The 23,264-nt window shown below is 38.9% G+C and overlaps 2 protein-coding genes across 2 annotated transcripts in view; both read left to right on the top strand.

Annotated features, from left to right (window-relative positions):
• Positions 1-23,264, top strand: part of LOC134796209 (beta-3 adrenergic receptor-like) — a 184,710-nt gene that overhangs the window by 98,224 nt on the left and 63,222 nt on the right. The window lies entirely within an intron of this gene.
• On the top strand, positions 10,365-15,961 carry LOC134796592 (vacuolar protein sorting-associated protein 16 homolog). The gene is made up of 4 exons (XM_063768765.1): positions 10,365-12,903; positions 13,195-13,341; positions 13,689-13,786; positions 15,069-15,961. The coding sequence occupies exons 1-3, from the start codon at positions 12,733-12,735 to the stop codon at positions 13,740-13,742; spliced, it is 372 nt and encodes a 123-aa protein (XP_063624835.1). The 5' UTR covers positions 10,365-12,732; the 3' UTR covers positions 13,743-13,786; positions 15,069-15,961.

The raw sequence follows: 23,264 nt of genomic DNA, 5'->3' as shown, positions 1-23,264 counted from the left end.
ACCGATTCATTATACGTGTGAGGTCTACTGTCATACATGTAGCAACTACGTATCTTACGTAGCTCATGCCAGTATGTAAGGACCCAGTCACCTGATGCTAGCACGCAAGCTACGTAAAAGACGTAGACAGTGCCATGATGAGTGAATATGCCGATTCATTATACGTGTGCGGTCTACTGTTATACATGTAGCAGCTACCTATCTTACGTAGCCCATGCCAGTACGTAAGAACCTAGACACCTGACGCCAGCACGCAAGTTACGTAAAATACGTAGACAGTGCCACGATGAGTAAATATACCGATTCATTATAAGTGTGCGGTCTACTGTTATACATGTAGCAGCTACGTATGTTACGTAGCCCATGCCAGTACGTAAGGACCCAGTCACCTGATGCTAGCACGCAAGCTACGTAAAATACGTAGACAGTGCCATGATGAGTAAATATGCATATTCATTATACGTGTGCAGTCTACTGTTATACATGTAGCAGCTACTTATCTTACGTAGCTCATGCCAGTACGTAAGGACCCAGTCACCTGATGCTAGCACGCAAGCTACGTATAAGACGTAGACAGTGCCATGATTAGTAAATATGCATATTCATTATACGTCTGCGGTCTACTGTTATACATGTAGCAGCTGCGTATCTTATGTAGCCCATGCCAGTACGTAAGGACCCAGTCACCTGACGCTAGCACGCAAGCTACGTATAATACGTAGACAGTGCCATGATTAGTAAATATGCATATTCATTATACGTGTGCAGTCTACTGTTATACATGTAGCAGCTACGTCTCTTACGTAGCCCATACTAGCACGTAAGGAGCCAGTCACCTGATGCTAGTACGCAAGCTACGTAAAATACTTAGACAGTGCCATGATGAGTAAATGGGTATCGTCTTGGGTCGTCCCATTAGGTTTTTGCCAAGTTCTTAAATTAGTCCTATTCTGCTTTCGTCACCCATTCTACATTCGTCACTTTTGTCGGTGGGCTTTCTCATCTTTGGTCATATTTGTTGTTTGCCTTTTTCTTATTCCGACCCATTCCGGTATTCTTCATTATCTTGTTTGGGCATGTTCGATGTTAGTCTATCTCGTATTCAGTCTCATTAATTATTCGTCATTTTTCTTCGACACGTTCGATATTGGTCCCATTCGGCTATTGACAAGTTCTTAATTTGTCTTATTCTGTATTCTGTCATATTCTTCATTCGTCACTTTCGCTGGTAGTTTTTGTCATCTTTGGCCATATTTGTTGATTGTCTTTTTCCCAGTGTGGTTATCAATTTCATCATCCCTTCCCTCCCGTGAGCGTCATAGAAGTCGCCCTGAAGAAGGTTGACAGCAGTTACCAAAGCTTTAATCAGTCTGAAACTATCTAAGTAGCCATACTACTGTGCCCTGGTCTAAGACCAGGCACGGCACGACGTAGTAAGCCCCGTGTCCCCGTTTTGGATTAATCTGCCCTACATTTGTATTGTTTAGGATACATTTAATTAATATTTAAGTATAAGGATTATTGTTTATGGAATCAAAACAAAAAACAAGACAAATAGTAAATGGGACGAATATCGAATGGGACGAATATCGAACGGGACGAATATTTAACGTGACAAATAGAGAATATGTCCAAATTTCAAAAGATCCTAAATAATAAAAATACGAAATTAGAATAAGACCAAAGACGATATTACGAATAACGAATGAGACTAAAAAAAGAAATTGACTAACATCGAACATGCCCAAAGAAGATGATGACGAATACCGGAATAAGCCGAAATAAGAAAAAGGCAAACAACCAAGTATAACCAAATATGAAAAAGACCACCGATGAACTTGACGAATGTAGAATGGGTGACGAAAGCAGAATGGGACTAATTTAAGAACTTGACAAAAAACTAATGGGACGACCCAAGAGTATACCAGTAAATGGGTCATTCCACCGTTTCGGGTGTTACACTTGAACTCATAAAATAAGGTTTTATTCGATATTGTAACAGGAACTAGGAGGTTAAACTATTGATTTATCTACTACTTTGATAATATTTTCTTTTCCTGAACACACATAATTTAAAGTATAAGAGCAATAACGAGAGACTCACTAAAAAGTAGCTGTTTCGGGTGTTACGCCAATTGGCCTATAACTTCTGACCATCAGTACCAAAATGCATAAATTAGCGAATTTTCTCAAGTAACCTCCAGTTTTATTTATGTCAAGTAATAATAGTCCTTATAGTCTACTGAAACACTAAAGTAACACTTAGTATCACTTTTTATTTAATTTTAATATAATAAATTACCTGTTTCGGGTGTTACTCATGGTTCGTTTCGGGTGTTACGAGTACGAAATTAAGACAGATTTATACGAAATCACGGCTCATTTTATTGAAAATATTGTCTTTTTAATAAATTCGATTAAAAACATAAGTATTAAATGCTGAATTATTATAAAATACATTAGTCTTAACAACAAAAAGTGTTTCTCGTAGATATCATAATTATTTTTCTTTCAATGCGAATATTTCCGAAAATATTCCCTTAATCAAAAAATGGTTGACGGTGACACCTATTCATTTTGAGAAATCTATCCAACGACACCCCACATCACAGGATTAAAGGCGAAAATAAATAAAAAATATGTTGTACAGAAGCTACCCTAAAAAAATTTTTTTTTGTCATTTTTGTTTTACTACTTTGTCGCCATGATTGATTTATGTATCCATGCCCAATTTCAGCTTTCTAGCACTAACCACCACGGAGAAAAGCCGGGGACAGACAGGCGGACGTTTCGGGTGCTACACAACTTCAAACCTTAAAACATACGATTAAAGCAGACGCTAAAACAATAATTACTACACATTTGAATAGATTCACATCATAGCCTTTCTTTGGCAAAACATGTTTGGCTATAGTTAATTACGGGGAAAGTTACACATATTTTTGTCTCTTTTTCGTTTCGGGTGTTACTTTGAGACCACAGTCTAGAATACTCTTCTAAAAACCGATTAATCCATGCTTTTGATGCTAGCACGCAAGCTACGTAAAATACGTAGATAGTGCCATGATGAGTAAATATGCATATTCATTATACGTGTGCGGTCTACTGTTATACATGTAACAGCTACGTATCTTACGTAGCCCATGCCAGTACGTAAGGACCAGTCACCTGACGCTAACACGCAAGCTACGTATAATACGTAGACAGTGCCATGATGAGTAAATATGCCGATTCATTATACGTGTGCGGTCTACTGTTATACATGTAGCAGCTACGTATCTTACGTAGCCCATGCCAGTACGTAAGGACCCAGTCACCTGATGCTAGCACGCAAGCTACGTAAAATACGTAGGCAGTGCCATGATGAGTAAATATGCATATTCATTATACGTGTGCGGTCTGCTGTTATACATGTAGCAGCTACGTATCTTACGTAGCCCATGCCAGTACGTAAGGACCAGTCACCTGACGCTAACACGCAAGCTACGTAAAATACGTAGACAGTGCCATGATGAGTGAATATGCCGATTCATTATACGTGTGCAGTCTACTGTTATGTAAAGTAGGGTATGTATATAGTATTATTAGGTTTTAAAAAAAAAAAAAAAATAATGTATCGGTATTATATTTTACTTCATTTTGGATTTTATTAGTAACATGTTATTTATGAATTCGTCTGATTGTGCCTAATTTGAAATTGTTGACATTTTTATTATTTTTAACTTATTTATATTTTAATTTATTTGACAACGATTTTACAATATTTTAATGATTTTATTCTAATTTAAGTAACTTATTATTTTTATCTAAACAGTTTTATATTTTAAATGTGATTTGGTTGTTTTCTTTTTATAAATGTCAGGAATGTTCAAATATTTCAAAATTTCTAGTGTTTATTATTTTATTGTTAATCCTATGTAAATTGTAATGCGATGTGTTGGACCTATGTTGTCTTAAATAAACGGATTTATTATTATTATTATTATTATACATGTAGCAGCTACGTATCTTACGTAGTTCATGCCAGTACGTAAGGACCCAGTCACCTGATGCTAGCACGCAAGCTACGTAAAATACGTAGACAGTGCCATGATGAGTGAATATGCCGATTCATTATACGTGTGCAGTCTACTGTTATACATGTAGCAGCTACGTATCTTACGTAGTTCATGCCAGTACGTAAGGACCCAGTCACCTGATGCTAGCACGCAAGCTACGTAAAATACGTAGACAGTGCCATGATGAGTGAATATGCCGATTCATTATACGTGTGCGGTCTACTGTTATACATGTAGCAGCTACGTATCTTACGTAGCCCATGCCAGTACGTAAGGACCCAGTCACCTGATGCTAGCACGCAAGCTACGTAAAATACGTAGACAGTGCCATGATTAGTAAATATGCATATTCATTATACGTGTGCAGTCTACTGTTATACATGTAGCAGCTACTTATCTTACGTAGCTCATGCCAGTACGTAAGGACCCAGTCACCTGATGCAAGCACGCAAGCTACGTAAAATACGTAGACAGTGCCATGATGAGTAAATATGCCGATTCATTATACGTGTGCGGTCTACTGTTATACATGTAGCAGCTACGTATCTTACGTAGCCCATGCCAGTACGTAAGGACCCAGTCACCTGATGCTAGCACGCAAGCTACATAAAATACGTAGGCAGTGCCATGATGAGTAAATATGCATATTAATTATACGTGTGCGGTCTGCTGTTATACATGTAGCAGCTACGTATCTTACGTAGCCCATGCCAGTACGTAAGGACCAGTCACCTGACGCTAACACGCAAGCTACGTATAATACGTAGACAGTGCCATAATGAGTAAATATGCCGATTCATTATACGTGTGCGGTCTACTGTTATACATGTAGCAGCTACGTATGTTACGTAGCCCATGCCAGTACGTAAGGACCCAATCACCTGATGCTAGCACGCAAGCTATACCCCCAAATATATACCCCAGGGGAGAATCTGCAGAGATTCTCCCCTGGGGTATATATTTGGGGGTATATAGACGAATCTTTAATTTTGTCTAGAGGCCGGAGTGGCATTCGCCAATATATTAAAGGTAAACGCCACAAATATGGCATCAAAATGTATGTGTTAGCCACTCCTGGTGGCCTTGTCCTCCAATCTCATATGTACAGAGGGAAAAATGATATTGAAATTGGAGGGCAAGGCCATACAGACAAGGTAGTGGCTAAACTTCTCCAGCCATATTTAGAAAAGGGCCGCCATATTTTCATGGACAATTTTTATAAGTGTCGGGCTCGCAAAATTTCTAATGGCAAAAAAACTAATGTTACCGGAACGTTGCGATCTCGATGAAAAAATTGGGCAAAGGAGGCAGCATATATATTAGGTTCGATAAGAATGGGATTTGTGTTTGCAAGTGGAAAGACTATTTATGACTTAAATTCTATGTTTTTATCATCTAATGACTACAAAATCCTGCCTTTTTTGGTTGTGACGCCTGTGACTATATTTTTTGTCATTCGTGTACTTTAATAATGAAAATATACCAAATTTACTTCCTTTAAGGTAAAGGGCCCCTGTTTCGGCAGGTTAAGGCTCTTGAGAGTTTGTATATTTTTTTAAATATTACTAAGCATATCAATACCTTGAAAGCTTTTGAGTAAGTTATATTAGTTCTTTGTTTCGAATTTTTTCGTGGACCTCTTATTTGGCTCCCATTTCGTGATACAAATTTAGGTCAGCTCCTAAGTTCGTGAATTCGTGTCCCCTGTTTCGGAATAAAGTATTCTTAGAGTAATTGGTGATAATTTGCTGATAATCATTTTAAATATTTAACGGTCTTACCTACTTACGAGTAATTGTAAGGTCAAATTAAAAGTAATATTTAAAAATAATGTTAAATTGAGAGCTAGCTTAAAGTTTTTTGTACTCGTCGACTTTAACCCTTGGGACGCCTAGTGCCATATCCGTACCAGTCCTGTCAACTGCCAGAGGGTCTTCAATTTTTGTACCCGTCAACTGCCTAGTCCCAGATCTGTACAAAGTGTCTCAACTGCCTTGTGCCTTATCAGTCACCAAATCTATTGTATTATATTTTTACAATTTTGAGATCTAAACACTTACAAATAGAGTTTTATATCATTTGCACAATAGCACTTTTTTTTTATCGCGGCAGTTGACGGGTGCACGTACGCGAGCCTATCCGGCATTTGAGGGGGATGGGACGGATCCGGCACTAGGCATCTGACGGGTACAAGTACGTTTGTCGGTTCGGCGTTCCAGGGGTTAACCCTTGGGACGCCTAGTGCCATATCCGTACCAGTCCTGTCAACTGCCGGAGGGTCTTCAATTTTTGTACCCGTCAACTGCCTAGTCCCAGATCTGTACAAAGTGTCTCAACTGCCTTGTGCCTTATCAGTCACCAAATTTATTGTATTATATTTTTTAAATTTTGAGATCTAAACACTTACAAATAGAGTTTTATATCATTTGCACAATAGCACTTTTTTTTTATTGCGGCAGTTGACGGGTGCACGTACGCGAGCCTATCCGGCATTTGAGGGGGATGGGACGGATCCGGCACTAGGCATCTGACGGGTACAAGTACGTTTGTCGGTTCGGCGTTCCAGGGGTTAATGGTTGAATTAAGACTTTGTAAACCATATGGGTACTTTAATACTTGATTAAAAGCCGAACTATATAAATTAAAAAAATTAAAAATATATAATAATAATAATTAAACTGAAACCGGTTCACGGGTATCTATTGATGTACCCGTGAATGGGTTCCAGCAGGCGTTCTACATGACATCAAATTTCTCCAAACGGCCTCTACGTGTTGGATCCATATCCCCACGCACGCCTTTGTAAATGACCGGGCTCGAAAGACCCGAGAGTTTTAAAACGGAGATACAAATAATAATTATTTACAAAAAAAAATTACTATCTTATACGTTAAATATAAACATAGACAAAAATAAATCAAATAAATTGAATTATAAATAAATTTGTGCTAGTAGTTAATATGAGAATATACGTGGAATATACCTTAAATTTTTTAACTCGGGTCACATTCAAACTCGTTTTATGAGAATGCTAGTGAAAAAAACGTATACCGAATTTCGCTCAAACGAAACTTGATGAAATACATTAATTGTTTTCTAATTTATTTTTTTAATTTTCTTCGATGTTATATTTAAAAACAAGCACTCATAATGTATCTAGAAAATCCTTGATTCGTTAGTGGCACGAAATAGGAGACACACGAAAAATAAAATGACCGCTATTTCGTGAGTCGATTTATTGCAATTTTAAGGTATTTCTAGGCATATATTCAGTCTTTTTTCTTATCAAATCAATTACTAAGGAACCCACAGAAACACTCCCAAAAACTTTTATTCGAATGGGTTTAGCTTTTCCTTCCTATAAGCTTAACAAGTGAGAGCACGCACCTTACGCCTAAAAAAAGTGCACGCATACAACACAGCTGTTCGCGGCCTTCTGACAGTTTCGACCGTCGTATTACTCTCAGTTTAATCACTAAAATATTGGTTATTATTTTATTGAAGAGATTAAATAATACAGATTTTTTCATATGTATAATTTGAATAAAAAATATTTGAATTCCTTATTATTTGCGCCACAAACAAAACTAACGAAACAACGTACTAACACGAACTTGGGGCCCTTTACCTTATTTATGAAATATTTGTATTGAATATTGTATCACGTCCAAGGTCATATTTTACTTTTACAGTATTTTGTGTGTTTTATTAAAAACGAAGACTTATACTCACATTCCCTAATACTGTACCTTTATTTTCGTAATTTTTTAATGACTTCATTGTAAATTTATCATTTTTTGTTGAAAATAACCGTAACCGATTCTAACCGATATTCGGTTACTTTTCGGGCATAACCGTAACCGAAACCGGTTATGAAGTTCGGCCGGTTATTGCATTCCCTACAGGGCAAGCTATGCTGGCGCCATCTGCTAAATACTTTGACCGGCCAACCCCATTTGTGGCGTTTTCCTTGGATATGACACCGTAGGATTGTGAACCCGTTAGTTTGTAATCTAACGTAGGTTAGGTTAGGTTAGATTGTAATCTCCCTACCGTCCGTTTATAATTTAACTAGCGATATTATAAACTGACGACTGACGAGTGTTTACAATTTTACGGTGACATATAATTATATTGCCTAATCCCACTGCGGCCTCTCGATAAAATCATGGATTCGTCAATCGATAAATTAATATTCTCCCAGGACTATACAATTCAGTCATTCTATGATTAAAATAACTAAACAATGAATCTAAATTGTCCTGTCCAAACCTTAACCATCTAAAGATAATTAAAAATCTGTTACGCGAAATATAAAATGTACGAACTATATCTTTCTATTTTCGCACCGTGAACCACGTTCGATGTGTTGCCTCCCTGTCACACTTACGTACGAATTTACAAGTGCGACAGACAGGCAATACGTCGAACGCGTTTTGCGGTTGGTCTTGGTGTAGGTACGTCAAGGTACGTATTTTTACGTAGCTGGCGTACTTAAATTAAGATACGTTATTAGAAAGCGTGTCCTTGGCGAGTGTTGCCAACATAACGCATTTCACGTCAAATCTAGCGGATTAGAATAAATCGTATCCCACCCATGAGTCGTGTGATTGGGGATTGGAAAGCGCTCAGGCCCGGTGTATTTGCCTTTCTTTTGCTAGAATAATACGCAAGAGCGATAGAGAGGCAAATAGACGATCGAACGATAGAAATTGTTCGCGGTAGCCTACCCCCAGGTCGAGTCAAAGGGCCTACCGAGAAACACTAAAATCGAAATTTCGTTGTCTGCCTCTCTATCACTCTTAAAGAGGCAGATAACTAAATTTTTTAATTACCTATATAAAGTTTTAGCATTTTTTTAGCACATTTCAAAATTATCTAGCATATTTCTGGCATAATCTAGAATCTAGACATGTCTGGTATTTTTTCAAATTCCGAGTTGGCAACACTGCCCACCCCACGGCCAAACCACTGATACCAGTCGCGAGAGAAAACAAACGAGCGTCGGCACGTTTTTGCTATGGCGGTGTATTAAAAATTGTTTAATTGTGAAAAGACTATCTGTGACGGTTCTGTGTCTGTGTATTAAGTGCCAGGAACCTCGGAACATTAAATTGAAGCATCAACAAGAGCGGGGGCTCTGCCCCTGACCACCTTTGGAGCCGGCTTCCATCCCATGACGAGGCGGTTAGCAACAGGTATCTACTCGTATTTGTTTGTGTACCTAGTTGATGATATGTAATTGCCTGAACATATATAGGTATGGGTTGGTGATAGGTAATTAAATTAAAATAATAGTTGTTAGCAGAATAATTATTTAATTTTGTTCTATACTAAAATCATTCATTTTCATTAAAGATGTTCGTCAAATCTATTATCCATTTAAAAGTTTAAATGGTAGGCTTGTCTGGGGAATAATGTGTCGCGGCCATTTTGACGTGAAATGTGGTTTGCAAATTTGCAAATGATTAAAAACCGGCCAAATACGAGTCGGACTCACGCACGGAGGGTTCCGCACCATCAAAAAAAATAGAGCAAAAAAATCCCTTAAATATTTATTTTATTTTATTTTTAGTATTTGTTGTTATAGCGGCGACTGAGATACATCATTTGTGAAAATTTCAACTGTCTAGCTATCGCGGTTCATGAGATATAGCCTGGTGACAGACGGACGGACAGCGAAGTCTTAGTAACAGAGTCCCGTTTTTTACCCTTTGGGTACGGAATCCTAAAAAACTGACTGATTAAAGGCTTCGTCACACAGGCGCGTTTTCCGGGCGGGGCGTGAGCGTTTTGTATGTAAAAGCGGATGGATAGGAATCATTCTAGATTATATCTTCATAATTTTTCATACTTAAAAACACTGAATTAATAAAATTATACTAATGCAGCAGGTGCCCAAAATATAATAAGCAGACAGGTGGTTATCTACCTTGTTTGGTTGATATCTTGCTATTAACAATTAGCATAAACATTGTTAGAAATGATTAAATTGTAAAAAGTCTCAACTGAGCTGGCATCTTTCTTGTCACCATACACTTACTATAAGTATATATATTAGAAAGGGAATATACTATTTGTAACGTAGATACGTTACGTAACCTAGGTTACATTTATAAAATTAAATTAGATTGATAAATAACTTATAACACTTTAATATTATGTTTACAAAACTGTTCCTTCTTATTGCGACTCACTGTACTTCGTGCAACACTCTTTTGTTCGAAGTAAACCGGCTAGCGGCGTCCCCGTCCCGCGGACCCTCTCTCCGCGCGGGCCCGCGCGCGAGTCGATCAGAGTGAGGACAGATCTAGCTTTCGTCGCCGGCGCACGCTCGCTTGCCCTCGCGCAGCGACGTCTGTCGTGCCCGGCGAGAATTAATTTGTTCGATTGTATTTATTCATTCCGTTCCTGCACTCATTTAGTGCAAATGGAATTATTTTTTAGTGTTTAAAATCCCCTTTGGGGAGCCTAGTTACGGCTAGAACCGTAGCCGTGAAGACAGCCCGGCAGTTCCTGAGCGGCCCCAGCTGACGTCCCTCAGCTCGTCCGTCTCCCAACCCGCAGTGGCTCCGGCAGCTTCAGGGGAGTACTTGCGTGGTGGAACTGTCCTCGGAGCAAAATCAGTACCGGCCTAGAACGTACCCTACCCTACGACGTAATCGTGTGCTTGCGGCGGAAGTTAAGGGAGAATAAATTTAGTTCGTTATTTTAAAAACTACAGTTTTATTTATTCTCACCGCCTACCCGTAGCACTGGCGCCTCACCGTGGTTTTTTTTAAATAGGGTCTGATTTTGCTCTGAGTGGGTATCTGTGGTTTGTGTGTTTGTGTGGTGTTTTGGTTTTTTTTATTTTTTGTGAAACGTTTTTTCCTTTTTTTATTTTTTGGTTGCCAGCAGCTACAGTGTACGGAGTAGTAGTGAGTAAATTTTATTGCAATCTCTTTGTATCGTACGCACTGTATAGTCAGCCGCATTTGTTGAATTAATTAATTTTTTTTTCTTACTTCTTTGGCATCTTTTATTGTAATTGTTATTAGTCGTTTTTTCATTAGTACAGTCGGCCATATTAAAGTGTGTTTTTTAATTTTAGCTAAATCAGTTTTTTTTGTACATTTACGCTCCGTACGCATTAGTTGCATTTAAACGCTTTTTTTATTTTGTGTTGTTTTTTTTCTCTTTCTTTCTGCTTTTCCTTCTTACAATTTTGTAAGAAAAACAACCAAAAACGTTCTTTTAAAGAAAAACAACCAAAAACGTTCGTAACTTATTAATTACTATTGTAACAGACGGAGTATTTTTTTGTTGTTTTTTTTAAATCTGTTCAACATTTACCCAATTTTTCTTGACGTATTTAAAAAACCAATGGCTTTTACAATTAAATATTGTCACTTCCAAATACTGTACACACAGTGCGGGAATTGCGTAATCAATTGCGAAGTGTGGCCTCCTTTTCCTTCTGGAGATAATCATTTAATTTTATAATAGTGTGTGATACCTCCTATTTAACAAGTGTACTTGTAGGGTTTCTAGTTCGTGTAACGAGATGCCTCATTATTATTTTGTAATTGTGCGTTAGTAATTTTAATCTTGAACGTATTTTCGAGTAATTACTAATGTTCTTTATGCAAGCGTGAAGTATGAATGAAGATTTATGGAAGCGTGTTAACAAGTGCTTAGTTCTGCGGATTTTATTTCATTTAGATGACATAAAATCCTTGACCACGCGCCGGGGTATTGTAACGTAGATACGTTACGTAACCTAGGTTACATTTATAAAATTAAATTAGATTGATAAATAACTTATAACACTTTAATATTATGTTTACAAAACTGTTCCTTCTTATTGCGACTCACTGTACTTCGTGCAACACTCTTTTGTTCGAAGTAAACCGGCTAGCGGCGTCCCCGTCCCGCGGACCCTCTCTCCGCGCGGGCCCGCGCGCGAGTCGATCAGAGTGAGGACAGATCTAGCTTTCGTCGCCGGCGCACGCTCGCTTGCCCTCGCGCAGCGACGTCTGTCGTGCCCGGCGAGAATTAATTTGTTCGATTGTATTTATTCATTCCGTTCCTGCACTCATTTAGTGCAAATGGAATTATTTTTTAGTGTTTAAAATCCCCTTTGGGGAGCCTAGTTACGGCTAGAACCGTAGCCGTGAAGACAGCCCGGCAGTTCCTGAGCGGCCCCAGCTGACGTCCCTCAGCTCGTCCGTCTCCCAACCCGCAGTGGCTCCGGCAGCTTCAGGGGAGTACTTGCGTGGTGGAACTGTCCTCGGAGCAAAATCAGTACCGGCCTAGAACGTACCCTACCCTACGACGTAATCGTGTGCTTGCGGCGGAAGTTAAGGGAGAATAAATTTAGTTCGTTATTTTAAAAACTACAGTTTTATTTATTCTCACCGCCTACCCGTAGCAAAGAAAAAAAAAAAAAAAAGAAAAAAAGAAAGGGAAAAAAGAAAGAAAGAAAGGGAGTACTGCCATATCCTTAGCACCATCCCATAGGTGCCATTTTAGAAATGAAATTTAGCTTAGAGTCTATTCGGAAAGAGAAGAATAGTGAAACATATAAAAAATAACTACAGATGTATTTTATATGACTGAAACCATTTTTTTATTTTTTGTTACAATTTAAATTCTTTAAGTAATATTTTACAGGCGTTTAGAAATTTACAACATGAACTGGTCCATGGATGAGGGCCTAGACAACATGATCATCAGTGGAGCCCTGTACAGAGTGCCTATTGCTGTGGTGCGGGACCGGAAGCAGTTTGGCAGGATTGCAACCACTGCCAAACCTGTCATAACAATTTACAACTGTGTAGGGAATGTTCTATCAAAGATTTTGGTAATTTCTTTAATATCTTAATTCCCTTTTAAAAATCTTGTTAACAGTAAGTTAAAAATGTTGTTAACCACACATTTTCAAGTGTCCTGTTAACCTCTGTATTCTTATATCCCTGATTCTTAATCCCTAAATAATATTAGAAATGCTAAAGAGGTACCTACTCTCAGTCTGTCTGTCTTCACGCTTAAACATCTGAATCAATTAGCATATTACACAAATGAAAAATGCCTTTACCAGGATTTGACCCAGGCTTTGTAGTTTGAAACATACCATCATCTGTGATATTTGCAGTGGAACAGCGGAGTCCTGGTCCACATGGGCTGGTCGGACGGGGAGCAGCTGCTGTGTGTGCAGGAGAGCGGAGATGTGCTCGTTTATGACATGTTTGGCGCCTACCAGAAGACATTCAATATGGGGCAAGAAATTAGGGACACTAAGGTACCATCATATTCTACTTATACATAAGGATATATTTATGTGTGGGTGTGGGGTAAGTGTGGCTGGCCTTTACAACTTTAATTTGAATTAGATATTTCTATGAACAAAAAAAATAACTTAGCTAAACACACTGAATTTACCTAAATGGCCTACTGTGTTTATGTAGAAATAACTATATAAAATAAAATGACTCGATTTTATTACTCTTTACTTAACTAAGAATGTACTAGAATGAATGGTACTTATATAATGCACAGTTATACTCGTATTATATGTGCCGATGCATTTTTCCTCCCCTACTCTACTACTATATTCCCTAATATATTGTTTATACTGTTTGTGAACAGGTCAGCAAAGCACAGCTGTTCTCAAATAGGACTGGCTCTAACACCAACCGCTGAGCAACATCTCCAAGCCCAAAGTCAGCCCGTACCAGATCTGCCACGTAAGTTGTTCAATTTGTTATATTTATTAAAATAAAAAGTGTAATATAACATTTCTTTTTATGTTCAACTTGTTTTTAGGGTACCCCAAAACAAAAGGAAACAACTAAACCCTTATAGGATAACTATATTGTCGGTCCGTCCGTCTGTCTGTCAACGTACAATTATCCTTATTACAATAATCCGTACTATGAATATTTTAAACATACTAGAAAGTTAAATGGTGGGGACTAGAGACAGGTTTATTCCTATACACAACTTGTTCTGTGCGTGGCTTCTCTTATTTCTATGTATACCTGGCAGTACTGAAAGAGAATGAGCTAAGTATTTATTATTTATGACTGTGACTGTTTTTAGATTCAATTTGTTTACCCCAAAATCAAGCAAAGTTACTATCCGGTATCACAGAATAAGTAATAGTATTATCATACAGAACGGCCACGCACCGCCCCGCCCCGACCCTCATTACCTCGCCCCGCGACATGAATTTTTATCATTTTATTTGTTATGAAATGGAATTTTGATGTTTAATTATAGTAAGTCGGTTTGCTGCTGACGACACATATTGCTGATTTTTGACAGGAAGTACCACCCGGAAAATTTTGATGTTCTGGCAAATAGTAGACCAGTCGGTCATAACCTAGCCTAGAGGTAGCCATAAAAAAAAACAACAGGTTGCACTCCGGGAGTGCTGACAGAAGTGAAAACTCAATGACTAGTCCAAAATGTCTGCAGCACTATGTATAATTGATCCATCCTCCTTTCTATTGAAAAACTTTAGTTACGAAATTGCTGGTCGCAGGTTGTTGGTGAGCTTGTTTAAAATTTGAAATTCAGATTTATAGCGTTAATTGTTTAAAATTCGAATAGAAATTGTAAAGTTACCTTGCAGACCTCGCATCTTAATATATTTGGTCATGATATTTTGAGTTTTATTCACCAGTACTAGAGTTCACTTTTATTAGCGATATCATCAAGATGTCGCTTTATTGAATTATGTCATTGAGTTTTTCTTTATTGATTTAAATGCCATCTAAATGAGTGGCCATCTAAACCTTACGGTCACATGATCGCCTTACGGTCACGTGATCGCCTTACGCTGTCTTGAGTTTATCATTTTTTCCCCACCTCAAAAAGTGCCCAGCGCCGCTACAGAAGTTTTCACTTCAAAAAAACAGTCTGTTTAACGCAAGGGCCGATTTACTATGGAAAGCCGACTATGGCCTTTATACGATTTTATGATCTTTTGTTACTTTTTAAAATAACCATTGCCAATTGTTTCAGATGACGACACAGAGACTGTAAGGAACGTTTGTCTTATGCTTCTGGCATATGTCATAAACGTATCGCCGGCTCGAAAACGGAAACGCGGGCTCTGAAGTTTTCTCGCGCGGAAATATGCGACGGATTTTTCAAGCAAGTGTCATCAGAAACACATGTCATTAGCTACATAATCGAGAAGAGAGAACAATACATGAAATAGAAGTGGACTATGCAGCCATTTGTTATTTTACTATTTTTTGTTACTATTCGTACACTCAGTATTTTTTTGTATTTGTCTATTATTCTTTTAGGAACATATGTACACCCTTAAAACATGTCTTAAATCAGAAATAATAGTAACACAATTTACAATTACAGAAGTAACAAGTGAATGTCATTATTGTTTTAGTCACTAGAGTCCCAGATCAGTCAACAGAGTGATCACTACCTGTGAGCGTCTATCAAATGGTGTTCTTATGTTGTAGAATCCCAATTGGATAAAAACCCACAGATCATTACATTCTTCGGGATAGCAAGCTCCGGTTGATTGGTATATTTTAAAGACACAGTCTATGGCAGTTACAAGTTTTTCGAAACGGTAAACAGTTTCGTTGACGACAACGTATGCAGCGTTTACATTCGAGATTAAAAAAATACCCAGTAGTTACCACTATCTTAGTTTGGTAGTAAAAGGTGGGGAAAAAAATCCTAGTAGTTACCACTGGTAACAACGTGGTGGTAACTAGTGGGAATAACCCTTGATCTTAAGCATAGTATTAATATAGTACTTTTGTTTGTAGGTATTAAAATAATGGTCAACAATAATCTGTCATAAAATGTTGTAAAATAATACAGTTTCAAACTGATTAGTTTATGTTAGTTTGTTTGTAATATTTCTATTGACATAAACATTGGAAACACTCAAATGCATATTTTTTTCTAATAGCTCACTTCAATTAGCAGTCCTTTACCTAAAAAAATTGTATCGTACTTGAATAGGTTTGCTTAAATAGGTACTTAATATTTGTAAAGCTCCAAGTAATTATAAGTTAATGCGGTTTTTTACTTTATTAAATTGAAGAACCATGCAAAACTACGTTTACGTAATCTGCCATGTAATTCTCTAAGCAATGTCGTTCGTGAAATCCATACTTGCATTGATATTAAACCTAAAATTTGTTGTCAATGATGTTGATAGGAGAATGTCATGGCTGGACAGGTGCGATAATGGCTCATGATCAGTAAATAAAATGTCATCCTACGTATGTTGATAAGTCGGCCAGGTACCGTACCGTATAATATTTATTGTACTATTATCGTGTATCCTAATAGGTCTACATAGTAGCTTTGTATAATTATAATGGTATAGGGAGTATTACTGCAATGTTCTGCCGCCAGAGTGCAGCACTAGCACAAACTGTAAACCATATAAGAGTAGCTTATAATATACTATGCCGTAAACAGTTTTTAGACCAGTTTTCACAGATTATTTGTTACGAACAAATATGACATTGATGCATCGAGGAGGTTTGTTTACTGTTTGTTCTAGTGGCGCCCCCCACGCAGTTTTGCGTAATATTGCCTATTATACTTAATACTTACACTAGATAATATTTATGCTGGTCAGTTGTCGTACTGATTTGGGTTCTAGCCTCCCGAGTCCCGCTTGTAATTTTTGCAGTTTTGAATTTGGAACCTTGTAGGTACCTATTTTATTTTAATCTAAAATTCGATTTGGATTAAAGCCTTTATAAAGGCCTCAGGGACTCAGGAGGCTAGAGTCTGATGAGCGAAAAAAAATGAGTTTTGACATGACGATAGTATCAACCTTCAAGTTAGTTCCTTTACCTACCACGACTCATGTTTTTTCGCACAAACTCTTAATAATTGTGTTTTACGTATGTACATACACTGTGACAGGTACTGTACTAGCTCAGGCAAAGAATATAACGGTGCGGCCTATGTATGTATGTATCGACAGGTACTGTAATTGCTCAGGCAAAGTATATAATGGTGCGGCCTACGTATACTTAAACGTATGCCTGACAGGTAACTTACTGGCTCAGATCCAGTGTATAATAGAACATCCTACGTACGTAGCGTAGATATGCCGGTGAGGTACCGTACTGATTCTTGTCCAGTATATAATGGAATATCCCACGTATGTAGTACAGTTGTCATCAGATATATCTGAGCGGCCAGCGAGCTCACAAATATCTGAACATGCCTTTATTGTCAAGGTGTTACAGTGCGTGTTCAGACATTTTTGACCACCTCGTCCGCCCCGATATATCTGATGGCGACTGTACTACGTACGTGGGATATTTCATTATATACTGGACCAGAATCAGTACGGTACCTCACCGGCATATCAACGTACGTAGGATGTTCTATTACACACTGGATCTGAACCAGTAAGTTACCTGTCCGGCATACGTACATACGTAGGCCGCACCATTATATACTTTACCTGATCAAGTACGGTACCTGTCCGGCATACGTACATATGTAGGCCGCACCATTATATACTTTACCTGAACAAGTACGGTACCTGTCCGGCATACGTACATACGTAGACCGCACCATTATATACTTTACCTGATCAAGTACGGTACCTGTCCGGCATACGTACATATGTAGGCCGCACCAATATATACTTTACCTGATCAAGTACGGTACCTGTCCGGCATACGTACATACGTAGGCCGCACCATTATATACTTTACCTGATCAAGTACGGTACCTGTCCGGCATACGTACATATGTAGGCCGCACCATTATATACTTTACCTGAACAAGTACGGTACCTGTCCGGCATACGTACATACGTAGACCGCACCATTATATACTTTACCTGATCAAGTACGGTACCTGTCCGGCATACGTACATATGTAGGCCGCACCATTATATACTTTACCTGAACAAGTACGGTACCTGTCCGGCATACGTACATACGTAGATCGCACCATTATATACTTTACTTGATCAAGTACGATACCTGTCCGGCATACGTACATATGTAGACCGCACCATTATACACTTTACCTGATCAAGTACGATACCTGTCCGGCATACGTACATACATAGGCCGCACCGTTATATACTTTACCTGAGCAAGTACAGTACCTGTCCGGCATACGTACATACGTAGGCCGCACCATTATATACTTTACCTGATCAAGTACGGTACCTGACTGGCATACGTAAATACGTAGGCTGCACCATTATATACGTTACCTGAACAAGTACGTTACCTGTCCGGCATACGTACATACATAGGCCGCACCGTTATATACTTTACCTGAGCAATTACAGTACCTGTCCGGCATACGTACATACGTAGGCCGCACCATTATATACTTCACCTGAGCAAGTACATTACCTGTCCGGCATACGTACATACGTAGGCCGCACCATTATATACTTCACCTGAGCAAGTACATTACCTGTCCGGCATACGTACATACGTAGGCCGCACCATTATGTACTTTACCTGAGCAACTACAGTACCTGTCCGGCATACGTATATACGTAGGCCGCACCATTATATACTTTACCTGATCAAGTACGGTACCTGTCCGCCATACGTAAATACGTAGGCTGCACCATTATATATTTTACCTGAACAAGTACGTTACCTGTCCGGCATACGTACATACGTAGGCCGCACCATTATGTACTTTACCTGGTCAAGTACGGTACCTGCCCGCCATACGTAAATACGTAGGCCGCACCATTATATACTTTACCTGATCAAGTACGGTACCTGTCCGGCATACGTAAATACGTAGGCTGCACCATTATATACTTTACCTGAACAAGTACGTTACCTGTCCGGCATACGCACATACGTAGGCCGCACCATTATGTACTTTACCTGAGCAACTACAGTACCTGTCCGGCATACGTATATACGTAGGCCGCACCATTATATACTTTACCTGATCAAGTACGGTACCTGTCCGGCATACGTAAATACGTAGGCTGCACCATTATATACTTTACCTGAACAAGTACGTTACCTGTTCGGCATACGTACATACATAGGCCGCACCGTTATATACTATACCTGAGCAAGTACATTACCTGTCCGGCATACGTACATACGTAGGCCGCACCATTATGTACTTTACCTGAGCAAGTACAGTACCTGTCCGGCATACGTACATACGTAGACCACACCATTATGTACTTTACCTGAGCAAGTACAGTACCTGTCCGGCATACGTATATACGTAGGCCGCACCATTATGTACTTTACCTGAGCAACTACAGTACCTGTCCGGCATACGTACATACGTAGACCACACCATTATAAACTTTACCTGATCAAGTACGTTACCTGTCCGGCATACGTACATACGTAGGCCGCACCATTATATACTTTACCTAAGCAACTACAGTACCTGTCCGGCATACGTACATACGTAGACCACACCATTATAAACTTTACCTGATTAAGTAGATTACCTGTCGCCATACGTACATACGTAGGCCGCACCATTATATACTTTACCTAAGCAACTACAGTACCTGTCCGGCATACGTAAATACGTAGGCAATACAATTATTTACTGGACCTGACCCTAACCAAACCTACACATACGTAATATACACCGTGCTTTCATGGATAATTTTGGGCGTATCGACAGCTACTTATTGTAAGTAGCAAACACCCTACCTACTTATTGTACGTAGGAAAACGTGCCAGTGGTAAATTACGTAGCCGTACCAATTACTTTTATCAGTAGCGCGGCTACTTACGCTTAACTACGTACGCAACATTGTGCCGGCTATAAACGTCATGCTGTATCATTTTTCCATGTATTTTCCGTATGCGGGCTACTTAAAATTTTCTCCGTGTACGGATAAGGGATTGTGGATTCCTTTTCTTTTTTTGTACAAATCACTAACGTAAAGTGTCAGCAATGGAACTTGCTCACTATGTAAACAAAAGTCACTAGTAAATTCATCATTCTTTGACAATTTCAATATGTTTGTTTACATAGTTAGCAAGTTCCATAGAATGACACTTTACACAAAACTATTTTTCACCTCAGCAGCTCGAACAAGGGTACTTTGCTTCTTAAAAACAGTGAGCAAAATGCGATTTTGCTCACTGAGTGAGACACACTTAGTTAGCAAAATGCGATTTTGCTCACTGAGTGAGACAAAATGACATTCAAGTGACCTTTATAGTCAAATGTCATTTCAACATGCGGGGTCTAATACAAGTTCGATATACTTGGGTTCTGTTATCTCTGTCCCTCTAGGTATGTTCTCACTGCTTAATAGGGTGAAAAATTTTGTGTACTACACGAGATCAAAGTTATTTACATCTCGTGCGCTTTTGAATCCCTTACTACGCTCAAGATTCTAAATTAGATTCACTCGCTACGCTCGTGAATCTATTATAGAATCTTTCGCTTGCACGGGACTCAAAATAAGCACTCGAAGAAATATCAAACTTTGATCTCTTGTTGTACAAATAACTATTGTAGCTTTTTTTAAATACGAACGGATATAGTTCGATGTGCTTAGGCAATTTAAAGTGGAATTTTTAATTTAAATTTAGATTAAAATTGAACTCACAGTGTGCTAAACAAATACACATCACAACTAAAAAAACCGGGCAAGTGCGAGTCGGACTCGCGCACGAAGGGTTCCGTACCATAATGCAAAAAAAAAAAAAAAAAGCAAAAAAAAAAACGGTCACCCATCCAAATACTGACCACTCCCGACGTTGCTTAACTTTGGTCAAAAATCACGTTTGTTGTATGGGAGCCCCATTTAAATCTTTATTTTATTCTGTTTTTAGTATTTGTTGTTATAGCGGCAACAGAAATACATCATCTGTGAAAATTTCAACTGTCTAGCTATCACGGTTCGTGAGATACAGCCTGGTGACAGACGGACGGACGGACGGACGGACGGACGGACGGACGGACGGACGGACGGACGGACGGACAGCGAAGTCTTAGTAATAGGGTCCCGTTTTACCCTTTGGGTACGGAACCCTAAAAACGCAAGAATCCAAGGGAGGGGGAGGGGGCTTTCCTGTTGTTTGGTGCATGGTGCTCTAAAAATTTTGAATTAAAAAAATATGGTTGTCTGTAAAGTTGGTTTAGGGACGATAATTTTGCGTGATAACGTCATAAGAAAACATTGATGAAAAATTGCATACTTTGGCCGTAACGTTACCATGAAGATCTGTCCACAACGTTACCACAACTTTTTCGTGCATGCTACCAGTGTTCATCGATTTATAAGTCGTTATCACGTCAAAAGCTGTAAAAATATTTTTGGCTGCAAAATCATCGAGATCACACTAAATACTGGTTTTTCTGAGGCGAGTGCAATCGATGAGATTGACAGCGCTGCAGTGGGAGCCATGACACGCGACCCGCAGCATGTCATTTGCAATCTAACGGCCTTATGACACGAGACGTCACTCGTATCACAGACATTTGAGTTACCCACAGGACAGCACGTAATACGAAATCAAAATCCAAACATGCAACAGGGTGCATCCATGTCCAACTCCTTCACCATACATGCTAAATCGTCTTTATTATTCCCTGCCTCTCGAGATAAAACTCTGTTTAAGTTGCGCAGACATCTTTTAGAAAAGTCCCTTAACACATTCAGGGCCAAGAACCCGACTGTCGGGTACACTGTTCATAGCGACTACGCGCTATACGTGGGTATATGTATATTTATACAGATGTAGTGCATAATTATTTTCCTTCGTAAGGTATTTGCTATGTCAGTCAGTCTCGTTACAAAAAGTAGTGAGGTTGACTCAAGTAGCATAACAAATAAATAAATAATACGAATATTTCCGAGATTTTCTCTCGAGAAAACAATTATGCACTACATATGTATATGTATAAGTAAGTATATTACTAATAGTATAGCAATATGTATATTTGAAGCAGTATATTGTTTAACATAAACATTTATATTTACCTAATACATATAACATTTTTCGTACTTTATAAATATTTCTTGCACCTATTACTGCTTGATCTGACCCGAGAGTTAACTGGTAGAAAATATCTTCTGGCATTAAGTTCGCCTTTTGTACAATTTTACCGTACAATAAAGTTTAAATAAATAAAAAAATCAAACCCAGGATACCCAGTTTGAAAGTTAGAACTTTTCTATAATAGTCTACCTACTACGCCGCTTTGGGATTAATTTGCTTAATTTAATAAGCTAGCTAAAACACCCACCGTTGTTTACTTAAACATTTCAAAGTGAACTTATGTAATTCAACAGGCATTTTCCGCCGTTTGGGGCCTAAATAGCTGCTGGTCGGGACTTGTTGCCTAAGATAATAACAAGTTAAGTGGAAATAATTGCCTGCAAACAGAGTTTCTGTGAGTTGAACGGCGCGATTCGGGAAATGAATTAGAGATTCATTAGATATCATCATCATCATCATTATCTCAGCCATAAGACGTCCACTGCTGAACATAGGCCTCCCCCTTGGACCTCCATTCGTACCGGTTCATATTAAAACATTTATTTACATACAATATATATACAGTGGTACTACTAAACGAAATTAATAACTAGCTTAAATCTAAAATAGGCCCTTGAGGCATTGTACCAAGGATGCTGGCGGCATTTCCTCGCTGTATCGCAATGCTGATACGTTGTGCGAGGTAGCCGCCAGCTCTTCGGTCACCAGTTACGTCAACCAGACGCTTCGCGATTTCTGCGAACAACTTATGCGCGCTGGGACCCCATGGACCTAGAGTTTCAACACCAAATGGTACAAAATGGTACTCTCTACCGAGGCTCTTATATTTGTTACGTTTTAGAATTTCGGCGCTTTCCGCCGCTTCGCCCGCTTTTACAGTAGTCCGTTGGAGGTGGGACGGTGCCAGTGTGTCTACGCAGGTAGCATCCCACACCAACATCCGTCCCAAGCTCCAAGGAACTAAGGACACTCCATCGGGCCTCTTGCCATCATCTCTGATAATGCCAGTCGGCTCAAGAAGAGCAGGCACATTGATGGTGGCAAGAGACCGACGGACTATGTCATTAAGCGACGCATGTCTCGAAAAACGGCCTGCACTTTTTTGACAAGATAATCCGTGGTGTCCCAGTCGGTCCACGTCCGGTTCATTAGATATGAAATAGTAAAAATATTCCACGGCAAAAGGTACCGTTGCCCCGGCTGAATATTGGAGCGGCGTTAATAATAG

The sequence above is a fragment of the Cydia splendana genome, chromosome 13 (genome assembly GCF_910591565.1).
Source record: "Cydia splendana chromosome 13, ilCydSple1.2, whole genome shotgun sequence".
NCBI classification, from domain to species: Eukaryota; Metazoa; Arthropoda; class Insecta; order Lepidoptera; family Tortricidae; genus Cydia; species Cydia splendana.
Note: the sequence above shows the minus strand (reverse complement) of the source record. Positions and strands in the feature narration are given on the sequence as shown.

What these genes read in the sequence shown, in the direction of transcription:
- LOC134796592 (XM_063768765.1), top strand. Translation starts at nt 12,733, where the DNA reads ATGAACTGGTCCATGGATGAGGGCCTAGACAACATGATCATCAGTGGA. An exon ending in ATGTTCTATCAAAGATTTTG is followed by an intron (nt 12,904 to 13,194) that starts GTAATTTCTTTA and finishes TGATATTTGCAG; the next exon opens with TGGAACAGCGGAGTCCTGGT. An exon ending in AAGAAATTAGGGACACTAAG is followed by an intron (nt 13,342 to 13,688) that starts GTACCATCATAT and finishes GTTTGTGAACAG; the next exon opens with GTCAGCAAAGCACAGCTGTT.